At 60.4% G+C, this 19,468-nt stretch overlaps 1 protein-coding gene across 3 annotated transcripts in view; it reads left to right on the forward strand.

Annotated features, from left to right (window-relative positions):
• The first annotated feature begins 1,916 nt into the window (after window positions 1–1,916).
• Window positions 1,917–19,468, forward strand: part of NOL4L (nucleolar protein 4 like) — a 49,773-nt gene continuing 32,221 nt past the window's right edge. Inside the window, exons 1-2 of one of the 3 annotated variants that reach the window (XM_072350097.1) lie at window positions 1,917–2,636; window positions 17,114–17,269. In XM_072350097.1, coding sequence (XP_072206198.1) covers window positions 2,328–2,636; window positions 17,114–17,269 — 465 coding nt within the window. In that variant the 5' untranslated portion in view covers window positions 1,917–2,327. Of the gene's footprint in view, window positions 2,637–13,770; window positions 13,902–13,994; window positions 14,019–17,113; window positions 17,270–19,468 lie in introns of those variants that run through there. The other 2 variants (XM_072350099.1, XM_072350100.1) reach the window with 2 other exon arrangements.

The following is a 19,468-nucleotide window of genomic DNA, read 5'->3' on the forward strand; positions in this document are numbered from 1 at the left end:
GCCAGCGCCACCAAACATGCTTTTTTCTTTCTTTCTTTTTTTTTTTCCCCTTTCCCCTTCTATTTTTAAGGACAAGAGCGGCCTCAATTTCATGCGTTATGATCTGGCATGTCATGAGATTACCCATGCGGTGCAAGTTAAAGCCTTGTTGGATCCACGTTGGATTGAGATCCAAAGCAGTGAGCTGAGCACTGGGCCCATCTGTGACGGGTCCTCCCAGAGCTCCACGCAGGGTTTGGCACTTCTCAGGTCCTCCTACGGTCCGTGCTTCCAACGCACTCCATCCTGCTCCCACCACGGCACAGCCCAACTCACACACCGCCCCATCCCGAGCTGCTGGAGCCAACACTGAGCAGCACCTCCCATGGCCAGGAAGGTGTCAGTTCATCACAGGGGAAAACAGAATGGGAAATGGTCCCTACCCTGAGCCGTGCCCACAGGACGCCCATGTGCTGAGCCTGACCTCGCCTTTGCAACAAACTCGGCCACCGATCCCAACCATGCAGAGCATTTTTCTCTTTTCTGCCATTTCCAGCCCTCCCCAACTGCTCCTCGCAGCTGTCCCATGAGAAAGCTGTGCTTCCACGGCTGACCGAGGCTTGAAAGGATGTCCATCTTATTTTTAGTGGTCAGCAAAAATACCGCAGAGTGTGAGCGAGTTCCTGGGGGCGCCCTGTGCAAAGTGGGTAGAAAATCCCACACTGGGGCTTCCTGCACTCCCCTTGTCCCGCTCCATCAGTGTCACACCGGGCTCTGCACAACCCGGATGGCGGCACTGCGAAACGGCTGAGAGCCGACCGGAGAGACCTAACGGGGTAGAAAAGCTCAACGCGATTCACAACGGCGCATTTCAATCATTCATTTCAGCACCTTGCCGTCACCGCACCGCCTTCGGAGTGACAAACCCAACTGTCACCTCGGGGGTGTGTCGGACGGCTGCGGGGAGCGGGGCGAGGGCAGCAGGCAGCCAAGTGCCCCCGCCTGCACCTCCGTGTCCGCATCAGCTCCCTTCTGCAGGCTCGGATCCTGCTCCCCCTCCCCTCCGCTCAGCCGTACTGCTGCTGGCACGGGGCAAAAGCCTGTCAGTGCGCCGGGACCGTCCCGCTGCGATGACCCGGCCGGGCCGGTGCGTGCGGTACAGCGCAGCTGAGCGCGGGGCCGCCCCGTCCGCGGCGGAGCGGAGCGCGGCCCCGGGAGCCCCGTGACAGCCCCGCGCGGGGCCGGGCTCCGGTCTTTGTTTCCGGCCCCGGGGCTGACGGCGACGTGCCCGTCCCGGGGGCGGCGGTGCCTCGCTCCGAGCGCCGCGCACAGCCCGGCCCGGGACCGGCGGCGCGGGGCGGTCCCCGGCTCGTCCCCCGCTGGCAGCGCCAGGCCGCTCCGGCGGGCGACTGCCCCGCGGCCGCCGCTGCCCCGCGGCTCCTCCCCGGCTCTGCGGCTCGGCAGGTGCCCGCCTCCGCCGGCCCGCCCGGCCCCGCCGCACACGTGCGCCCGCGCCCCGCCGCGCCGCAGCCGGCCCCGGCCCTTTGTCTGGGGCCGACACCTGGCCCCGCGCCCCCGGGCCGGCCCCCGAGCGCCCCCGCCGCCGGCCCCGCCGCGCCGCCTCCGCCGGCCTCGGCCGCCCCCCGGCCCGGCCCCCGGGCGCCCCCTGGGTCCGGCGTCCCGCCGCGGCCGGGCCGGGCCGGGGGGCAGCGCGGGGCAGCGCCGGGGGTGGGGGAACGCGGGGCGGGGGGGGGGTCGGGAGCGCAGCGCGTGCCCGCGGCTCCGGGCCGACTGCGGGGAGCACGAGGCCGGGCGGGGCGGGGCGGGGAGCGCGGCTCCGGGCCGGGCGGAGGGCAGCGGGGCAGCGGGGCAGCGCGGCTCCGGGCCGGCCCGTGGGAGGGAGGGGGGCCCGGCGGCGGCGGCGGCGACGGCGGCGCGGCCGCTCTAACAGGTGGGATCCCGCTGAGAGGAGGAGGCGGCCGGAGGGGGCGGAGGAGGCAGGGACGGGCGGGCGGGCGGGCGGAGGGAGGGAGGGGGACGAGCCGGAGCCGCCTGTGATCCTGTGACAGGAGCGGCTGCTGCTGCCGTTGGCGCCGCCGGTGCCTCCCTCCGCCCGGCTCCCGGGTCGCCGTCCGAGCCCCGGAGCTTCCCCCGCCGCGGCCCCTCCCGGGTATCGCCCCCCTCACTCCGTCCCGGGCCGCGCAGCGCCGGGGCTCGACGCGCCTCCCCGGCTCCGCCGCACAGCGCGCAGCGCACAGCGCCCGCCGCACACCGCACAGCGCGCACCGCACACGCCGCGCCGGGACAGGGCGCGGGGCCGCCGCCGCCGCCGCCGCCGCCGCCGGGCGATGCCGAAACCGCCGCTGCTGCTGCGGGGGAGCCGCCCCGGGGACAGCGAGCTGGGGCGGCAGTTCCGGGACTGGTGCCTGCGCACCTATGGGGACTCGGCCAAAACCAAGACGGTGACCCGGAGCAAGTACCAGCGCATCGCCGAGGTGCTGCAGGGGGGATCCGGCTCCGGCAGCGGCTCCGGCGGGGGGGAGAAAGGCAAGTTCCAGTTCTGGGTCCGGTCCAAGGGCTTCCGCCTGGGAAACGGCACCAGGGAGGCGACGAAGATGGGTCAAGTGGTGGTTTATGTGCCGGTGAAAACGGGAACGGTTAGTGCGCTCCGTGCCCGGGGGTCTGTGTCTGTCTGTCTGCCTGTCCGTGTCTGTCTGTCCTCCCCGGGGGTGCGGGCGGGGAAGGGAGGGAGGTGGGGGGGGGGGGGGGACACCGGGCGGGCACCCCTGGGGCCCCCGCCCGCGCCGCGCCGGCCCCGTCCCGTCAGCACCGGGCGGCCCAGCCCCGCCGCGCCGCCGGGAGCGCGCATGCCCCATGCGGGGCGCGACGCGGGGCCCGGCCGCTCCCGCAGCCCCCGGGGCACCCGCCGCGCCCCCACGCCCCGACCCCGCCGGGATGCGGATGGCGAGCGGCGCCCGCCCGGAGCCTCGCACCCCCGCCCCCGTCCCATCCGGCGCAGCCTCCATCCCCGAGCGGGCGGCGGCAGCAGCGGGAGGGGACGGGAGGGGATCGGAGGGAGGAAAGGAGGGGGGGAGGGCGGCGGTGCCCCGCGCCCGCCGCCGCCGTGCACCTGCCCCCGCGGGGGGGTGCGGGGGGGACCGCGCCGCCGCCGCCCGCAGCGGGCTCCCGCCCCCCCCCCCGCCCCCCCGCCCCGTCCGATCACGTTCGCCCTGCATTTCCCATCCGCCCCACGGCCGGAGACAGGTTTGCAGTCAAGGGCAGAGCGGCGGCGGGGAGGGGGCGCCGGCAACACCCCCCCTTCCCCAGCACCGCTCCTCGTCCGTCTCTGCCGCGCCCTGCCCGCCCCGCCGCCGCGGAGCGGAGCGATCCCGGCCCGCTGCGGCTCGCCCGGCCCCTCCGTCCCGCGGCGTTGCCCGCCCCGCGAGGCCGCTGCGGCCGCTGCCCCGGGGGGTGCGGGAGCGGCAGAGCCCGGATTAGTGCTGCCTGCCCCCCCTCCCCGCGCTCGCCCGTCCCGGGAAACTCCCCCGCCGGAGCCTCATTGTTCGGCGCCCCGCCGGGCTCGGGGCGCACCGGGCCGCCCTCTGCCCCCCGCCCCGCCGCGCCCGGGGCTGCCCCGCCGCCTCCCCATTGTTCCCGTCCCGAGCGCTCCCCCCCGGCTCCGCGGCGCGGAGGGAAACGCGCAACTTTGGCGGATCCACGGCCCAGCGCATACGGGAGCGCCCCGGCTCCGCCGCCCCCGCTGGGACCGGCCCGTATCTACGGCCGGGGCTGCTCCGGGCACAGAAGGGCTCCGGGAGGGATTTTTTTTTCTTTTTTTTTTTTTCTTTTTTTCCTGTCCCTCCCCTCCTCTCCCCGCTGCTGCTGCTGCTGCTGCTGCCGCTGCTCTAAAGGGTGCAGTGTTTTCTGTGCACACACAGACTCCAGCATTGATGTGGCTGGAGGATGCTTCCATTGAGGGCAGCCCATCTGTGGCAAATGCTTCTAAACGCACTATTTACCTCCCATCTGGTCTGCCTTATTATTGGGGGGAGGGGGAAGGGTCATTATTTCTCCTTTTCCCTTCGTGGTGCTCAGAGGCGCCTTTCTTTCTCCCCTTGCGGCCCCCCTCCCCCATTCCATGCCCCCAAAAAAATTCTTGGCGATTTTTTTTTTTTTCCTTCCTTTTTTTGAGCCGTCCTCTCAGCCCTCCTCCTCCGAGCACCGCCGGGAGCCAAACCCCATCCGCACATCCCGCGCTTCCCCAGGGTTTCCCCATCTATCCATCCGTTCCATCCCACACCATCCAAATGCTGCAGAGTCATGGCACCCCAGAGGCCGCGCTGGGCTCCCCCCAGCCCCACCACCGGCCAGACGTCCCCTCCCCTTTGTCCGTAGCGGAGTCCTTAGGGTCAGGAGCTCCACCAGCCCGCTGCCAGCCTGCTTATTCCCGAAGGGCTCCCGCACAGATGAAGTTTCAGCGAGGAGCTCGTTCAGGCCCCCCGCATCTCCTCCGCCACAGTCCCTGCAGGCTACAGATAGGAGCTACACCCATGCTCCGTACAGCCAGCCAACAAAAAGCAGGCATGCCCGTGGGGGACGGCTGGATTTATTTCCGAGGGGCGATATCCGCCTTTCCCGCAGCCTGTGTGCGGTACCTGCCCCGAGCTGGGACCGGCAGCGCCGTGCAGAGCTGCTCACTGGCTGCAGGGAGGAGCTGTCAGCTCTACCCCGAAATCCTCCAGCGCTAGGGAAGGGGTTGGCTGCTGCCTCTCCTCTCCTCTCCTCTCCTCTCCTCTCCTCTCCTCTCCTCTCCTCTCCTCTCCTCTCCTCTCCTCTCCTCTCCTCTCCTCTCCTCTCCTCTCCTCTCCTCTCCTCTCCTCTCCTCTCCTCTCCTCTCCTCTCCTCTCCTCTCCTCTCCTCTCCTCTCCTCTCCTCTCCTCTCCTCTCCTCTCCTCTCCTCTCCTCTCCTCTCCTCTCCTCTCCTCTCCTCTCCTCTCCTCTCCTCTCCTCTCCTCTCCTCTCCTCTCCTCTCTTTTCTCTCCCCCACGCCCCCAGCGCTGCTCTCTGCAGGGAATCCCACGCTGGTTTTGGACGGATGCGCTCACTGGGTTTTGGTTTTGCCTGGAGTGGCTCTCCAATGGAGAGATAACTTAATAGGGATTTTCTTCAGCTGCTGATAATTCGGTGCTCCCCTGGTCTTCAGCGCTTTGGGCTGGTGTTGTGGGTGGATTTCATTTCTTTCATGCATGCAGTCAAATAATTTGAGCTTTTTGCTCGACAGCGAAGCGTGTTCTCTGCTTTAATGCCATTCTGCTGCTTTCCCCAAATACTCCCGAGCCGGGAGTGCTGCGTGCTTTCTCCTGGCCGTGCAGAAACCTGATACCGCCCATCCCATGCCTGTTCTCCTGCATACTGCGGGACAGTCCCACGGATAGAGGGGCTGAGCAGAAATACCCCAGCTGGGGACATTGGGGGTGGGCTGCACCAAGAGCTCCGAGGTGCCGTAGGCTGAGCTGGAGGAGCTGGAGGAGCTGGAGGAGCTGGAGGAGAGGTGCTGAGAGCGCAGTGTGCAGCGGTGGGGATAAGGGCATGCCCCCACCAGGGCTGGAGCCACTCCTTAGAGAGGGGAAAGGAAAATAGAAATAATAAGCCCCGCAGCAACCAGGTGGAGCGGCGCCTTTTGGTTTCTGCATCCCGAGCTGGCTTGTGTATTTTCAGCGCATCTGTAGCGAAAACATAATTACGGCGTGGTTATTATTTTCTCTCCCGAGGAACTTTCCCTTGCCCTCCTCCAGGCCTCTCATCAGAACAGGCCTAATCAGATTTGGGTGGCTTGAGAGCTGTGACTGTGCGCTGAGAAGGGGGCATCTGCCTTAGGTGGTGGCCGGAGCAGATGGTGGTCTTCTCAAAGAATGCACTGGGAATAGGAGCAGCAGTGCGGACGGATGTCTGGCACAGAGGCTGTTCGGGTTTCTTTTTCCCAGATGAACGTCCCAAAGATGCTGGGCGTTTAACACACACAATTAAAAAAGCCCCACACGGCTGAGGTGCGGCGGTGTGGGACGTGGCTGTCTGACAGCTCAGCTCGGGCTGGGCGCTGCCTGCAGGTCCGGGCACTGAGGCTGTGCTGGGGAGGGCAGCTTTGTGTGCTGTGTGCTGCTGCGGCGTGAACAATGGCTGTCCCAAAGTGCCCAAGGCTGCCGTTCCCTCACTGCGTGGTGAGGGCTGAGGTGCAATGCAGCCTGTTATCTGCCTGCCCCACACTTGGTGGGGGCTCCTTTCGCCCCGGCTTTGCTGAGAACTGGGAGAATTTGCTCATGACAAGGTGCTAAGATGCAGTTCCTTATAATCTCTTGTCCCTCCTGTCCGAAGCATTTAGCATCACTCAGGCAGCGTGATGAGGGGCAGGCAGCCCTTCAGAGGCACTGGAGCTCAGCGTGCAGCAGGGCAGGGCCAGCCCCAGACCCCAGCCCTGCTGCAGGAGGGGTCGTGCCCTCTCTCTGTCAGTGCTGCCCTTCCCGTGTGAGCACAGGGAGCTCTGTGCTGGCATGGCAGCCCGTGGTGCAGTCTGGGGGTGAGCGGGGCTGTGGCACAGGGAAGCCTCGCATCAGGCTGACCCATGGGGCACTGTGCAGAGCTCAGGGACTGGGTAGGCTCTGCAGCGCTGCCTACAATTTGATGTTGCTTTCCTGCTCACCCTCTGTCCCCTGCAGAGCTGGCACGAGGTTCTGGAGTTCTTTTAGGCATTAATAAAAGGCTGATGACATTTGTGAGGGTGGATTGCTATTGTTGTACCAGCGCGGTTCACCTATGCTGGCTCCCCCAGAACCAGATGCTGGAAATCATTTCACAATTGCACCCAATGAAATCCATCCATGGAGAGGTACTGGAGCAGAGAGGAGCACTGTAGAGAACAGAATGAGGCCAAAAAGCAAAATGGATGCAGGCCTTTCACTGGCAGCCAGAAGAGCATCACATGGGACACCGGCTCACCCACCATGCGGCACATCCCCAAGTCCATTTTAGTTCCCAGAGACAGGGATGCTGTGCTGCTGGAGCGTGTGAAAGCCACGATGCTGAAAGCTGCAGTGCTCGGCCTCGGGACAGCACAGCACAGTGGCAGAAAGCATGAGCTGAGAAGCTGGGCATGCTGTAAAGATGCTGCTCCAGCAGTTAATAGAGGCTACATTTTTCCTGGTCCAGGTACACTTCAGTGCTCATATTCAGCACCCCCCCCCCCCCCAAAGCTGCACAGCTACGGCTTCCAAGAACATGAGCCAACAGAAGGTGTTCACTATTGTGAATAACCACTTAGACCTTCTGTGGGCTTCACGTGATATATAAAAAAATAATCATAAAATAAGACTGTTCATAAGAGCCTCAGATGAGGCAAATGAATGGGCCTGAGGGTATTATCTGCAAAACTGTCTCTTAATTCTCTGGCACAGCCTTACTTAGAGCACACAGAGCCTTCACCTGCTGTGACAGAGCCCCCCCTGTGTAGGGCAGCACTGGCTTTCCAGGGAGCTGTGCTGATGGCAGGCTGACATTCAGCCGTACCCTTAGGAGAGCAGCACAGTGCTGTGGGTGTGTGGTCCTGTAACTGAACCCAGAGAGAGTCTCCATCATAGTGTTGCTTTCATCTTTGGCCCCATGTTTGCACAGTGCCTGCAGCAGATTTTACCTCCAAAGACTGCTGGTGCTGAGGGTGATGCTGGTGACAGTCCTGCATCTTCTGCTCCTCCCAGCCCCAACCTCTCCCACGGGCATTGAACGAGCAGTTCCTAAAAGAATAATCTCTCTCCATCCTCTGTGCTGTGTGGTCTCCATGATTCCAGATGCACTGTGGCATTGCTGAGCTGAGAGGAGCTGAGCTCCAGGAGAATCCCTGATATTTTCTTATTGAACCACTCCTATCACAAATGAAACACAGCTCTGTAAGATCTTGTTAAAAATGGTGTTTAAATGGAAGGTCAGGGAAGCCAGGCACAGTGAGAAGCTGCAGGGGCTCGTCAGGTTATGTCCCATCCCTGCACATGGCAGAGGCGTGCAGGCACTTGGGGCCTCCCATTAATGGGGAGCTCAGCAGCGATGGCAGCAGCAAGGTCCAGCATGTGTCCACTCTGTGGACAGAACACATGGTGAGGACGGCACAGAGAGCCATGGGGAGCATCACGAGGGCACCCATTCTCTTGTCTGCAATGCTGGGACAGAGCAATACGTCTTCATTTATCTTCATAGAATCATAAAATCTACCTTCAGAGCAAATCAGCAATGACCTTCCCCTAATCTCGTATTAGCTGTGCCCACCTCTGAACAACTGCACCGAGATGGGCCAAAGTTGCTGCTGAGTTTCAGTGTCTGGTCTAATTAGCTGATTGTGGCTGGGAGGTACCTGTTGGCCAGAGCTGCTGCCTTTGTTGGAATGCTGCTGACTTCCACTTTTGTGGCCGGTGCCAAAGAGGAGCAATTTATTTGAGAAGAAAAAGCTGCAGAATGCATGTGCGTGTATATGGGAGCAGGCAGTAATAGCCGAGGTTTGGAGTAGTGGTTTCTCTCCTGCATGTCTCAGATTAAGGCTGCAGCCATTAAAAGTTAGGAGGGGCTGGTTATGTTGTACCAAAGAGGTACAGGGTGATCTAAAAGCAAACACTGGGTCAGCCGCTCATCTGAGGCATGCAGGCTCTTCTGGGTTTTGGTGCTGTGAGTGCTGGTGCCCATTTGCAGCAGGGCATTTGAGGGGGGTCTGGTAGCAACCAACAAAGGCAGCTGGTCCCTGGGTTGGCCGTGCCGTGCCCATTCCTGGTTGGGGTGTTGGTGGCTCAGTGCAGCAGCAGGAGGAGGAGGTCTGCCTGCCCCAGCTCACCTGCGCCAGGCGCTGTGATCCAGCAGAAAGCCCTTGAGCTGGTGACAAAGGTCTGGATGTGGGCTGGAAAGTACAGTCCTGTCTCTTAGCAACTGGCTCCTACCTCTGAGCTCTGGAGCTGTGTGTGGGACAGAGAGCATCAGTCACGCTCCTGCGGCAGCAGCAGCAGCACCAAGCAGGGGATGGGGGACCCGGCCTGCTCTCACTGCAGCCAAGATGCTTAGAGAAGTGCAGGCATTTCTAACACATGCAGTCATCTGTGAGTCCTAATCAAAGCTTCGGTTTAATTGCTTTCCTTGTGCCCTGTCTCTACAAGACGAGCGGCTCGCCCATTGGCTGCCTGCAGAGGCTGCTCTGTGCTGTCCTGCCTTTTGGTCGTGGGGTGGGGACCGGGTTGGCAGGAAGAGGAGGACACAACCCATGTATTTCTAGAAGAATGAGGTGTCGCAGGGTCCTTCCCCATTGCACTGTGCTTGGGAATCCCCCGTCCCTCTCAGGGACATTCGCATTGCTGTTTTCTGTCTCAGTGCTTGGTTCTGCTATTTCACCCTCGTGTTTCCCCCTCCTAACCAAAAGCATCTCCTCACCGGTGAGCATTTCTCAGAGGCTTCCATGGAAAACACTGTTTCATAAACATTTTTGCAAATCCTCTGCTTTGTCCTCCTAATTAACCATCCAATTGGCCCCCAATGGAGCCTTCACCTCTCCTGCGAAGATCCCGCTTGCACAGATTATAACCTGTCAGCTGCCAATTTATTCCTCACGTGGAGGGCAGGTTGTATTCATTGTCTGCCTCCCCTGCCCCATTTGGTTTGCCTTCCCTTTCTTCTACTCCCCAGCAGCATCCCTGCTGCAAGACAGGCTCACAGGCAGCCGAGGGAGCCCAGCTGCGTGGCTGTGTTTACCCATGTGCCCAACCCGCAGTGCTGTGGCTGCTGGACCAGATGTGATGGGATGCTGCTGGACCGTGTCCGACCCAGGAGAGAGGCCCTGTGGTTGGCTTTGCTATCACAGAGCAGCCAGCACTGAACAGCACTGTCGACTTCAGCTTCTCCATGTGTACTATTGGCTGAGAGCTCAAAAAAATCCATTGGGTTGGCCCAGGTTACCTGGGAATTCCTGGAGGAGCTGGGGTTTGTTGTGTGTGGCTGTGGTGGAAACAAGCCACATTCAGAGGGGGGTTTCCCAACTGCAGACACTGGGCAGAGTTCAGTCACCTTTCCCTCCCAGCCCCTGTGTAGGACAGCTGCCTTTTCAGGTCCCGGAGTAAATAAGCATGGTGAGAAAGGCAGAAGCCCACTGTCACTGGGGGTGGGTGCTGCGTGTTCTGCTTTGTTCATAGTCACGAATGGGGGTGATGGAGTCCAGTGTAATTGCTGTGGCTTGGCTCTGCTTTTGGGATAAAGACAGAAAAAGGGCAGCGACACAGCATGTTTGGGTCCTCAGTGCCCTTATCTGACAAGGAGGCTCGGACCTGGGAGGGGGGCTGAGCCCCCCAAGCTGCCAAGCTGTCAGCATGTTCTTAGGGCGGCCCACATGCTCTGCATCACTGGGGAGCAATGAGCTGACACCAGGATACCATCATCCAGGGCTCGGCCCCAGCCCGGCCTGACCTTGATTCGCTGTAGCATCATTTGTAACTCACTTTACATAATTTTGCCTGCCCCGATGAGCACTGCTGTGCTCTGCCTCCTCCCACGGAGTTCCATTTTGACGTGGCCATGTCCTCATGCAGGTATGAGGATGTTGCATGGCTGCCCTGGCGCTGCTGGGTCTGTTCCCAGGTAGAACAAGGAGTGACCTTATGGCGAAGGGTGACCCTGCCCGTCCCCCTCCATCTGAAAGGTTTTGCTTTGGTTGTGATCTTTCTTAGATTCCTTGCCTGAGTGCTGGGAAGGTTGTTTGCAGCGATAAGCTGCTGTAGGGAAGAGCCGCCTCTGAGCATGTTCTTAGTGTTGATGTATTTCAATATTATCTCAATATTCAACACGTAATTTTCAGAATGTAGCAGTAGATTTCTTTCAGAATGCTGCTTAATGCATTCTTCCAATGCTGTTTAATATGTTCTTCTAACTACAAATGCAGTTCCTTCCCATCCCCCGGCACACCTCCCCAGACCACCTAAAACAGATCCAAATGACATTAAGCAATTGTTACCCATCTTTACAGATCGATGTATATATATATATATATATCAAAGTCCCAAACTCACACCAACTCTGCTTCATTCAAAACAGTCCAAACCACTGCAGTGTGACGGCAGCCATTGGACCGCAGTGTCGGTGCCACCTGTGTGGCAGTGCTGGGTGTTGTGTCATGGGGGCTGCCCTGATCCTCACCCAGCCCAATGGAAGCAGAGCCAAGCCCATAGGCACCCCATTCTTTGTTCCCTCGAGGCTGTCAGCTCTCCCATCCCATCGCCCCTCTGCAGGCTGCATTGGGCCACTCAGAGCCACGGCAGGCTGCAGCAGGCTGTGGGGCTGCAGGGCCCAGCATTGTGCCATCCCCTGCCTGGTTTCAGGTTTTCAGATTTGAGGCTGCATCCTCTGCTCCCTTGCACCTGCTGCACCCCATTGGCAGCGCTTCGGCACCCACAGAGCCTGCACCCCACCTGGGCTCTCCCTGCCGCCATTTCCAGGCTCGCCCCTCCCAGGCAGCTGCGTTTTCATGCAGAGCCCTGGGAGCCGGCAGAGAAATAAGCTGAGGTCAGAGCAAAGGGCTCACAGAGACGGCTCAGCTGCGGCTGCTGGAGGAGCAGCTCGCTCTGCGAGGCCACTGTCCCCAGTGAAAGGCACACACCTCAGCTTTGTTTGCCGTCTAAAAATACTGCGCCCGGCTCCCCCTGACAAGGAAGTATTTACCTTGGGAAGGAAAAGTATTGTGTGCCATGCTGCCTAGAGGAACAATGCAGGGCAGCAGCGCTGGGCTGGCAGTGGGCAGTGGGCATGCTGCTCTGCAGGGCTTGGCCAGGGGCAGAACAGAGCCCAGGGAGCATTCCTCCATCTGCCCTCGGGTTCTCCCACAGGAATTGCCCTTCCTGGGGCTATACTGGAAGCTGCCTTCCCATACTGCTCCAGTGGGTTCTGTTTGTTATTAGCAGTGCAGCTGATGCTTTCCCCGGCCAAGCATTTCCCCAGGGCCTGTGCTTGTGGCATGCACCTTGCAAGGGACAGGAGGAAGAGGGAGGCTCAAGAAAGGAGCCCTTCCTCCTTGCAGCATTAGCTGAGGGAGCCTGCTGTGGTTTAACATATCCCCCGCAAAAGCTGCTTTCATCCTACACCTAAATACCATGAGGAGTGAACTTCCTAAAGCCCTGGAGAAACCTAAATATAGAAGCCAATCAAGGGCTGACTTCTCAGAGATGAGAACTACCGAGAAACTGTTTCTTGATCAAAAGTTGTAAGAGACCATATTGGGGTGAAGTGCCCGGCTCGGTGCTGAGGACTGTGCAGCAGTTGCAGCAGTGGGCTCACAGCAGCTGTGTGCATGGATGGCATGAGCTGCGTCCTCCAGGGCACAGAAAGGGATTGTTCTGATGTGCAGCAGAACCTCCTCACTCCTTGCTGTGTGTTAAGTCCTCTGTAAGTACCCACGGCTTTTTCCTCCCAGCTGATCATTTCTGGAGGAGGAATGAAAAGATTTCCCTGAACAAAACACAACTGACAGGAAATTAGAAAGGCACAACACCGAGCTTGCAAATCTCCGAGCAGGTATTTGGCAGCACAGCAGAGGGAACTGTCATGGGCAGCCAAGGGGCTGCTGATGGCTGCAGTGTGTGTGTGCCGTGGCAGTGCAGATGGGAGCCTGGTCCCAACCTGCAGCGTGGCACACCGCGGGGCCAATGTTGCCCCTTGTCCTGACTGTGTGGAGGTGACCTGGGGGGTGGCTCGGTGCAGCTGTGCCATGCGGGTGTCCCCAGGGATGAGTGTGACAGCGTCCTCAGATAGCCATGGGAAATGAGAGCTTAATGTGCTGAGACTGTGCTGTGCAGCGGGAGATGTCCGAGATGAGCATTTTCACATGGAAAGCATGAGAGCAGGAAGGGGCAGAGGGTCTGCTGCACGGACAGCACATGAGTGCAGCCATTACTAAGCCGGGCTGTGCCAGGAAGTGGCTTTCTGCTTGCAGGAAGCTCAGTTCGGCTGCTATCAGCCCCGTGTGCGAGGCCAGGGGAGCTGTTATCTGCCGTTGAGCACAGCAGATGGGGAAGCAGCTCCCTCCTGCCCCGTTCCCTCTCCTGCACCCCCGTGGCCCTCGGGTGACCCCGCTGAGAACAGCCACTGCTTTCCTGGGGAGCGGTGAAGCGGGGCTCAGCGTCCTGCGTGCTGCATGGGGGGCAGGGACCGCCCCGAGTGAAGGCAGGGCTCCTCCGGGCTGCTGAGCTCCTGCGGGGCCCATACACCACATCCTCCAGCAGTGATGCTCTGCGTGCAGGCCCTGCCGAGCTGCTCCCTTGACTCGCTCAGGCCGAATCCCTCCCAAAACCGAGCAGAAGGGCTGGTGTGTCGGGCATCCCGGTCGGGCACACAAGGCAGGCCGGCTCTGGTTTCACGCAGGGCGGATGGGGGACGGCGCAGATCAGGTGGCAGCTGCCGGCCCTCGAGCTGCCGCCCCGCCGCACTCGGCGTTCGCCCTTCAGCCCCGCTCCCTTCGGCTACGGCCGCAGCCGAGGAACGGCCGCGGGGATCCGCGGGCCCGTAGGAGCCGTCGGCCTCCCCGCAGGGCCCGGAGTGCTCTCAAGGCCGGCCGGTGCGGGCCGTAGGGCGGCAGGGGTCGAGCCTCGAGCTGCCCGCGGCCGCCCCCGCCAGCCGGTGCCTTCCCGCCGCGAGGCGGAGCCGCCCGGCCCGGCCCGGGGGAGCGGATTACCGCCGGCAGCGCGCGGCCCCGCCGGTTGCCATGGCGACGCCGCTACCTGCCGCCGGGGCCTCAGCCCGGGCCGGGCGGGGGGAGCGAGCCCTTCCTCCCCGCCGCCGCGGCAGATGGCACCGCCGGGCCTGGCCTGGGCGCTCCGGGGCGGCCCCAGCGGAGCGCTAAGAAGGGAGGGAGGGAGAGAAGGGTACGGCCGCGCCCGAGCGGTTGGGCCACGGCGGGGGGGGTGGGGAGGTGGGGACGAGCGCGGCCTGCGGGGCCTGGTGCGCCGAGAGGGCAGGGCGGCGGCGTGCGGAGAACAAAGGTGCGGGGAGGGGGCGCGGTGGTGGGGCCCGAACGGCCTGGACTTCGATGTGCCCGGGGAGCGGAGCCGATGAGCTGAGGCTGCCGGGGTTCTGAGGCAGGGAGGAGATGTGGGGGGGTCGTGGGGTGGCTGAGGGAGGCCGCTGGATGGGGGTAAAGCAGATGTGAAGGGTGAGAACGGGGGTGAGGGAGGAAATGTGGCACCAGAGAGAAACAAAGGGCAGCTGGGAGCGAAGAGCTGGTGGGAAACGTGGGAGAAAGGGGTGAGGAGGGTTGTGGAGCGATGGAGGTGGGGAGAAGGCGGAAGGGAAGGAGGGAGGTGTGCAGGAGATAGGGACGGGAGGGGAGGAGAAGGGCTGGAGAGCAGCTCAGGGCCATGCGGGGAGCCTGGAGGTGCGAAGGGCTGCTCTGCCAGGCACCTGCTGCCACAGCCGAGTCTCCAGGCTGAGTTCTGCTCCTGAATCTTTTATGCGTTTTGGGGCCGGGCAGCTTCCACTATAGCCCCAAAACCAGAAGGGGGCAAAAGCATCCCTTGTTCTCATCCGTCTTCATCCCGAGCGATTTTTATTGCTTTTTAAACCTAATGGCTTTTAAGCCATTCTGAGATGTTACGGGCTGTGACTCATGCCTTGGATTCTTGTGAGTGGCGCTGGTGTGAAAGGAAGATAGAGAGGGGCACGGGCGCTTGGAGAGGTAACACACAGCACATGTGTCCTCTTAAATCCTGAGTCAACATTTAGTTATATTGCCACTGATGAACCTTGGTAATCCTAGAATCACCAACGTGATAAGGCTTCTGATATCCAGAGGATTTGATGCTTGCATCTCACCTGCTTCCCAGAGCATCGCAGGGAGCACGGCGAGGGGATGTGAAGCCCTTAGCTGTGGGTGCTGTAAAACCCAGGAGGAAACAAGCAACCACCAGCCCTGCAGGGATGAGGGTGTCTGTCGGTCGGGTGGCCCTGGAAGCAGTGGTTTGTGCGTGCAGTTGGTTACAGCCTTAGTTTTGAGGGCTGTGCTTGTTTTGTCTGCCTGTGCTTTTTTCTCCTCCCGGTGCAGTTTCCTTTGTCCCGTTTCTCTAATTATCCTCATTTCAACCCTGCTCTGAGGATTATTGGTCAGTAGGAAGGCTCCTAATGCCCTCTCTTCCTTGGCAAGGGAGTACCCATGCCCTGGATTAAAGTGAAACTCCCTGAACAGTGACAGAAGAAATTAGATCTATTCCTCAGAAACCCTCCCTCAGGCAAAGTTCTCCGACCCCCACCACGTCAGCCCTGCGCCGTGCCCCTTGTGTTCGTTCTCAATATTCTCTTTGTTGCAGCCACCTTTATATAAGGCTTGGTTGGGGCACCCGGGGGAAGGCGGTTGGTTGGGTTGTGGAGGAGAAGCCCTGTGCCCATTTCCCGAGCCCCCTGCGGTCGTGCTGAATGTGGGTGCTTTGCTCTGCTGTCTGGGTGAGAAGCTGAGCAACGGGCTGCTTCCCAGTTCGTGGGAGACCTCAGCAGAGGCCGTCACTGTCAAGGATTGGGGTTTTTTAGATGGCTGTGACTGGAGCCTTAAGAATGGCGTTTATTTGATTGTAGGCTGTGTGGGTACGTAGAGCCCAACCACCAAAAGGTACAAAAAATTAAAGGTTGGGAGGTGGGATATTCCCTCTGCGTGCAGACCTCAGCCTGCTTTCACAGATGTGAATGCACATGAAATAGGTAGTTTGTAGGTCGTTTAGATCATAGAATCATAGAGTGGATTGGGTTGGAAGGGACCCCAAAGCACCTCCGCCTCACCCTCTGCTGTGGGCTGCCTGCCCTTCCTTCCCCCCCCCCCGACCAGATCAGGTTGCCTTGGGCACCTCCAGGGATGGGCACTCACACTTCTCTGAGCAGCCTGTGCCAGTGCTTCGCTGCCCTCCAAGTAAAGAATTTCCTCTTCACATGTGACCTAAATCTCCCCTCTTTTTGTTTAAAGCCGTCCCCTCTTGTCCTACCACTATCTGCTCATGCAAGGTCAGTCTCCCTCCTGTTTATAAGCTCTTCAAGTACTGGAAGGCCGCAGTGAGGTCTTCCCAGAGCCTTCTCCTGTCTGAACACCCCCAGCTTCCTCAGCCTGTCTTTGTAGGAGAGGGGCTCAGCCCTGTAAGTGCAGGTTGCTGTTCACCAGCCTGCTGTGTACAAACCGGGCTGCATCTGTGAGTGTATTTTCAGAAAGCAAGCCTTAAAGGGGTGTGTTGTATATATGCATATTTGTACCAATGTGTGCATTATATATGTCTATATATATATGCTATGCCGACATTTTTCATGGCGCAGGCTGAGCAGCTTCCAGAACCCTCCCCTGATGCTGTGCTTTGTGCCGGGAGCACCCGGGCAGCCCCACGCCCCATGTTGCTGCCAATGTGAGCTCGTTCTGCTCCTTGCAGCCAGCTTGGAGCAGCGCTGCTCCGCTCTTCCCACTCCCACCAGTCTGTCGCCACGCTGAGCTGCATGCAGCCTCCTGCTCCCCGGCACATCCTGACACAAAGAGCTGTGCTGCTGCTGCCAGCGCTCAGCTGCTCCGCGTGGGCGAGGGAGGGAGGGTGCTGCGGGAAGGTCAGCGCGGGGAAGGAGGGCGATGCTGCCTCGTTCCCTTAGGGGCCACATCCTGGCATTGCGGTGCGGTCTTGTCCTGCTTATGGGTGGTGTTGAAGGGGACTGCCTTCAGCACGGGTACCCTACACGTAGGATGCGCATTCCAGGGGTTCCCGAGGTGGTTTAGCACACTGCAGGCCCAAATTGCTTCCCCTGCCTATTCCCAGCCTAGCACAATTATGAAAATCACATTTCTCGGTTGGTTGTGACTCCACTCTGGACCCTTCTCTCCTTTTTATTCCTGGCCCAATTTCCCTGGCAGCGTGAGCAGCAGAGCAGCAGCAGCCGACACTGCCCTGACCACAGCATCCTCCTCCTGAAGCTCTCACCCCCCCCCCCCTCCCCTGCGCCCGCGGCAGCTCAGGGCCAGCATGCTGCAGCTCTGCCCCCGCCATCGCGTTAGCCCCGGGCCCATCTCGTCACCCCTGTCACCCACTGCTGACACTAACTCGACTTGCCTGCACTGTTGTAGGGGGCAGATGGACTGTCGGAGCCCGAGGGCATCTCTCTGAAACGCGTGGCTGTGGTGGAAGATTTCTTTGACATCATTTACTCCATGCATGTGGAGAGTTCGACAGAGCCGGGCAAAGCACCCAAACATGCCGGGCAGAAGAAAACCTACCGAGCGGTGAGACTCCCTCTGCGGGGGGACGGGCGTGGGGGGCCACTGCTGCTCAGAGGGGAGGCTGGAAGCAGCTCGCCTGTATGAGGAGGCGTGAGAAAGGGGCTGCTTAAAGGCACAGCAGCTGCGCCAGGGAGATGGGAGGAAACAGGGCAGCAGCAGCAGCAGCACGGCTGCTGGAGGAGGAAAGACCAAATGAATTATACAAAGGCAACTGTATATGTCTGGGGGAAAAGGAAAAAAAAAAAGAAATGCTCAGTGTTGCTGATGTGAGGGGATGTTTACCCAGACCCCCCCCTCGCTGCTTTGTGCCATCTGCCTCCCCTGTGCCATCCGCTGTCCCCAGGGCCTTGGGGCAGCAGCAGCCAGGGAAGGGCTCTGGGACTCGGCTGGAGCCCAGCCCTGTGCTGCACCACAGCATTGCCTTTGGCTCCCTGCTCTGCAAAATGGAGGCAGCTCCCTAGTTGGGTCTGCTCAGGTGCTCCCCGGTGCTGAAAACCAGATCTATCCATCCTGAAACCACTCTAGTTAGGTCAGGAATAATTCAGCTTGAAGTGTGCTTCTCCAGGGAGCTTGCTGTTTCTCCTGACTCTGCACAGCCCTTCGATGCAAATATTTGGGCTCTCCTGGTAAAAAAAGATCTTGAATTCATGGTCCAAATCCAAGCTGCTGTCACAAATCCTGCAGCCTAAGACCTGGGTCGCTTGGAGACATGTGGCTGGCACAGCTCATGCCTGCTACGTGCCGACTCCTGGGGAGCTGCCTCGCTCTGTGCTCACCCTGGGGCTGTGCAGGGCTCGGTGCAGGGCTGGGGGCTGTCGTGTTCCATTGGTCCTGCATGTGACATTGGCTGTGCAGCCCCCACCCTGCGGGTCCTCTCTGCTGTCACTGCACAGCGCTTTGTGCCCTGCAGACCACGCCGACCCTTCCCTGATCTCTTTGCTTCATCTCTCAGAAGCACAAAGCCATGCCCTGGGATCAGGCTGCATCCTGCTTAGCACACTCCCCTCTCTCCCTTCCTCCCAGCTGAGCTCCTCCCGCAGCACAGCATGGCACCCAGGGGCCGTGCACTGCATGGCCACATCCTGCCGGCCCCTCCTGCCTCCCTGCTGCCCTCCATTTGTGATTAGAGAGGCACTGGAGAGTTTGCCCTTGTCCCTGACCTCCGGAGGGAGGCAATCAGAAAGGGAGTTTGGATGGGAGATAACTCATCAGGGAAGCTGTCTGCTCTGCAGAGCATCAAATCAGCTGAGAAATAACAACTGTATCACTAAAATTAGCTGAACGTTTGCAGCGGGAGCTGGGGCTCTGCTGGAGCAGAGCAGGCAGGGATGCAGGCACAGCCCCGCTCAAGGTGGAGGGGCAGCCACCGCGTCGCATTTGCCAGCAGCAATATTCAGGCCTTTCAATGTCAGCATTTCTGCGGGTGCTCTGAGTGCTGGAGCACTGATAAATACCTCACAGAGCTAGCGACAGAGCTGGGCATCCCTGCAGTCACAGCAGAGCTGGATGGGGCTGTATCTAGGCAGGAGAATCCCATGAGGACCAAGCACTGCATCCTCCATTTGGCTGCTGGGACGAGGTCCCTGCCTGAACTTTCCACCCGCGCGGCATTTACGTGCATGCCAAAGGCTGGGCTCTGCTGCCGCTCAGCGGAGGTGGACGCCTCTCTCTGCTGGGCCTCAGGGCTGTGCTGCTTCAGCCAAGCCCCCTGCCCTGCCCCACCGCACTGCTTCCACAAGGTTTTTTTTCCCTTCTTTTTTTCAAGAAAGCTTAAACGTCACCCCGTCAGGTAGAAAAATGCTTGGAATGTATACGTTTTTAATTTTGTTATGAAATAAGGTGGGAGGATGGTGCCTATAGGTCAGTGGAGGGGGCCGGGACGTCCCTGCGCTGCCCTGCTGTGCTGTTTCCCATTGGAAGCCCCGCTTCTGCTAGGCTCGCCACCCGAGGAGGGGCCCAAACAATTGGATTTCTGTCTGCTTTATGACCCCACTTGTAAGTGCTGTGACCCCTGTTGGGGTCATGGCCCCGGTTTGGGAACCGCTGTGTTGGGACAGGGCCTTCAGACCGAATAGGATGGGTGATTAACTGTAGGAGCCAGCCCTAAAGTAAGAGGTGGACTCCCCACCCTCTTAATGTCTTTCAATTAAGACCAGATGTCATGCTGGAAGATGTTTTGGGCAAAGCACTGGCTGCTGGGCT

This window comes from Excalfactoria chinensis, chromosome 15, assembly GCF_039878825.1.
Source record: "Excalfactoria chinensis isolate bCotChi1 chromosome 15, bCotChi1.hap2, whole genome shotgun sequence".
NCBI lineage: Eukaryota > Metazoa > Chordata > Aves > Galliformes > Phasianidae > Excalfactoria > Excalfactoria chinensis.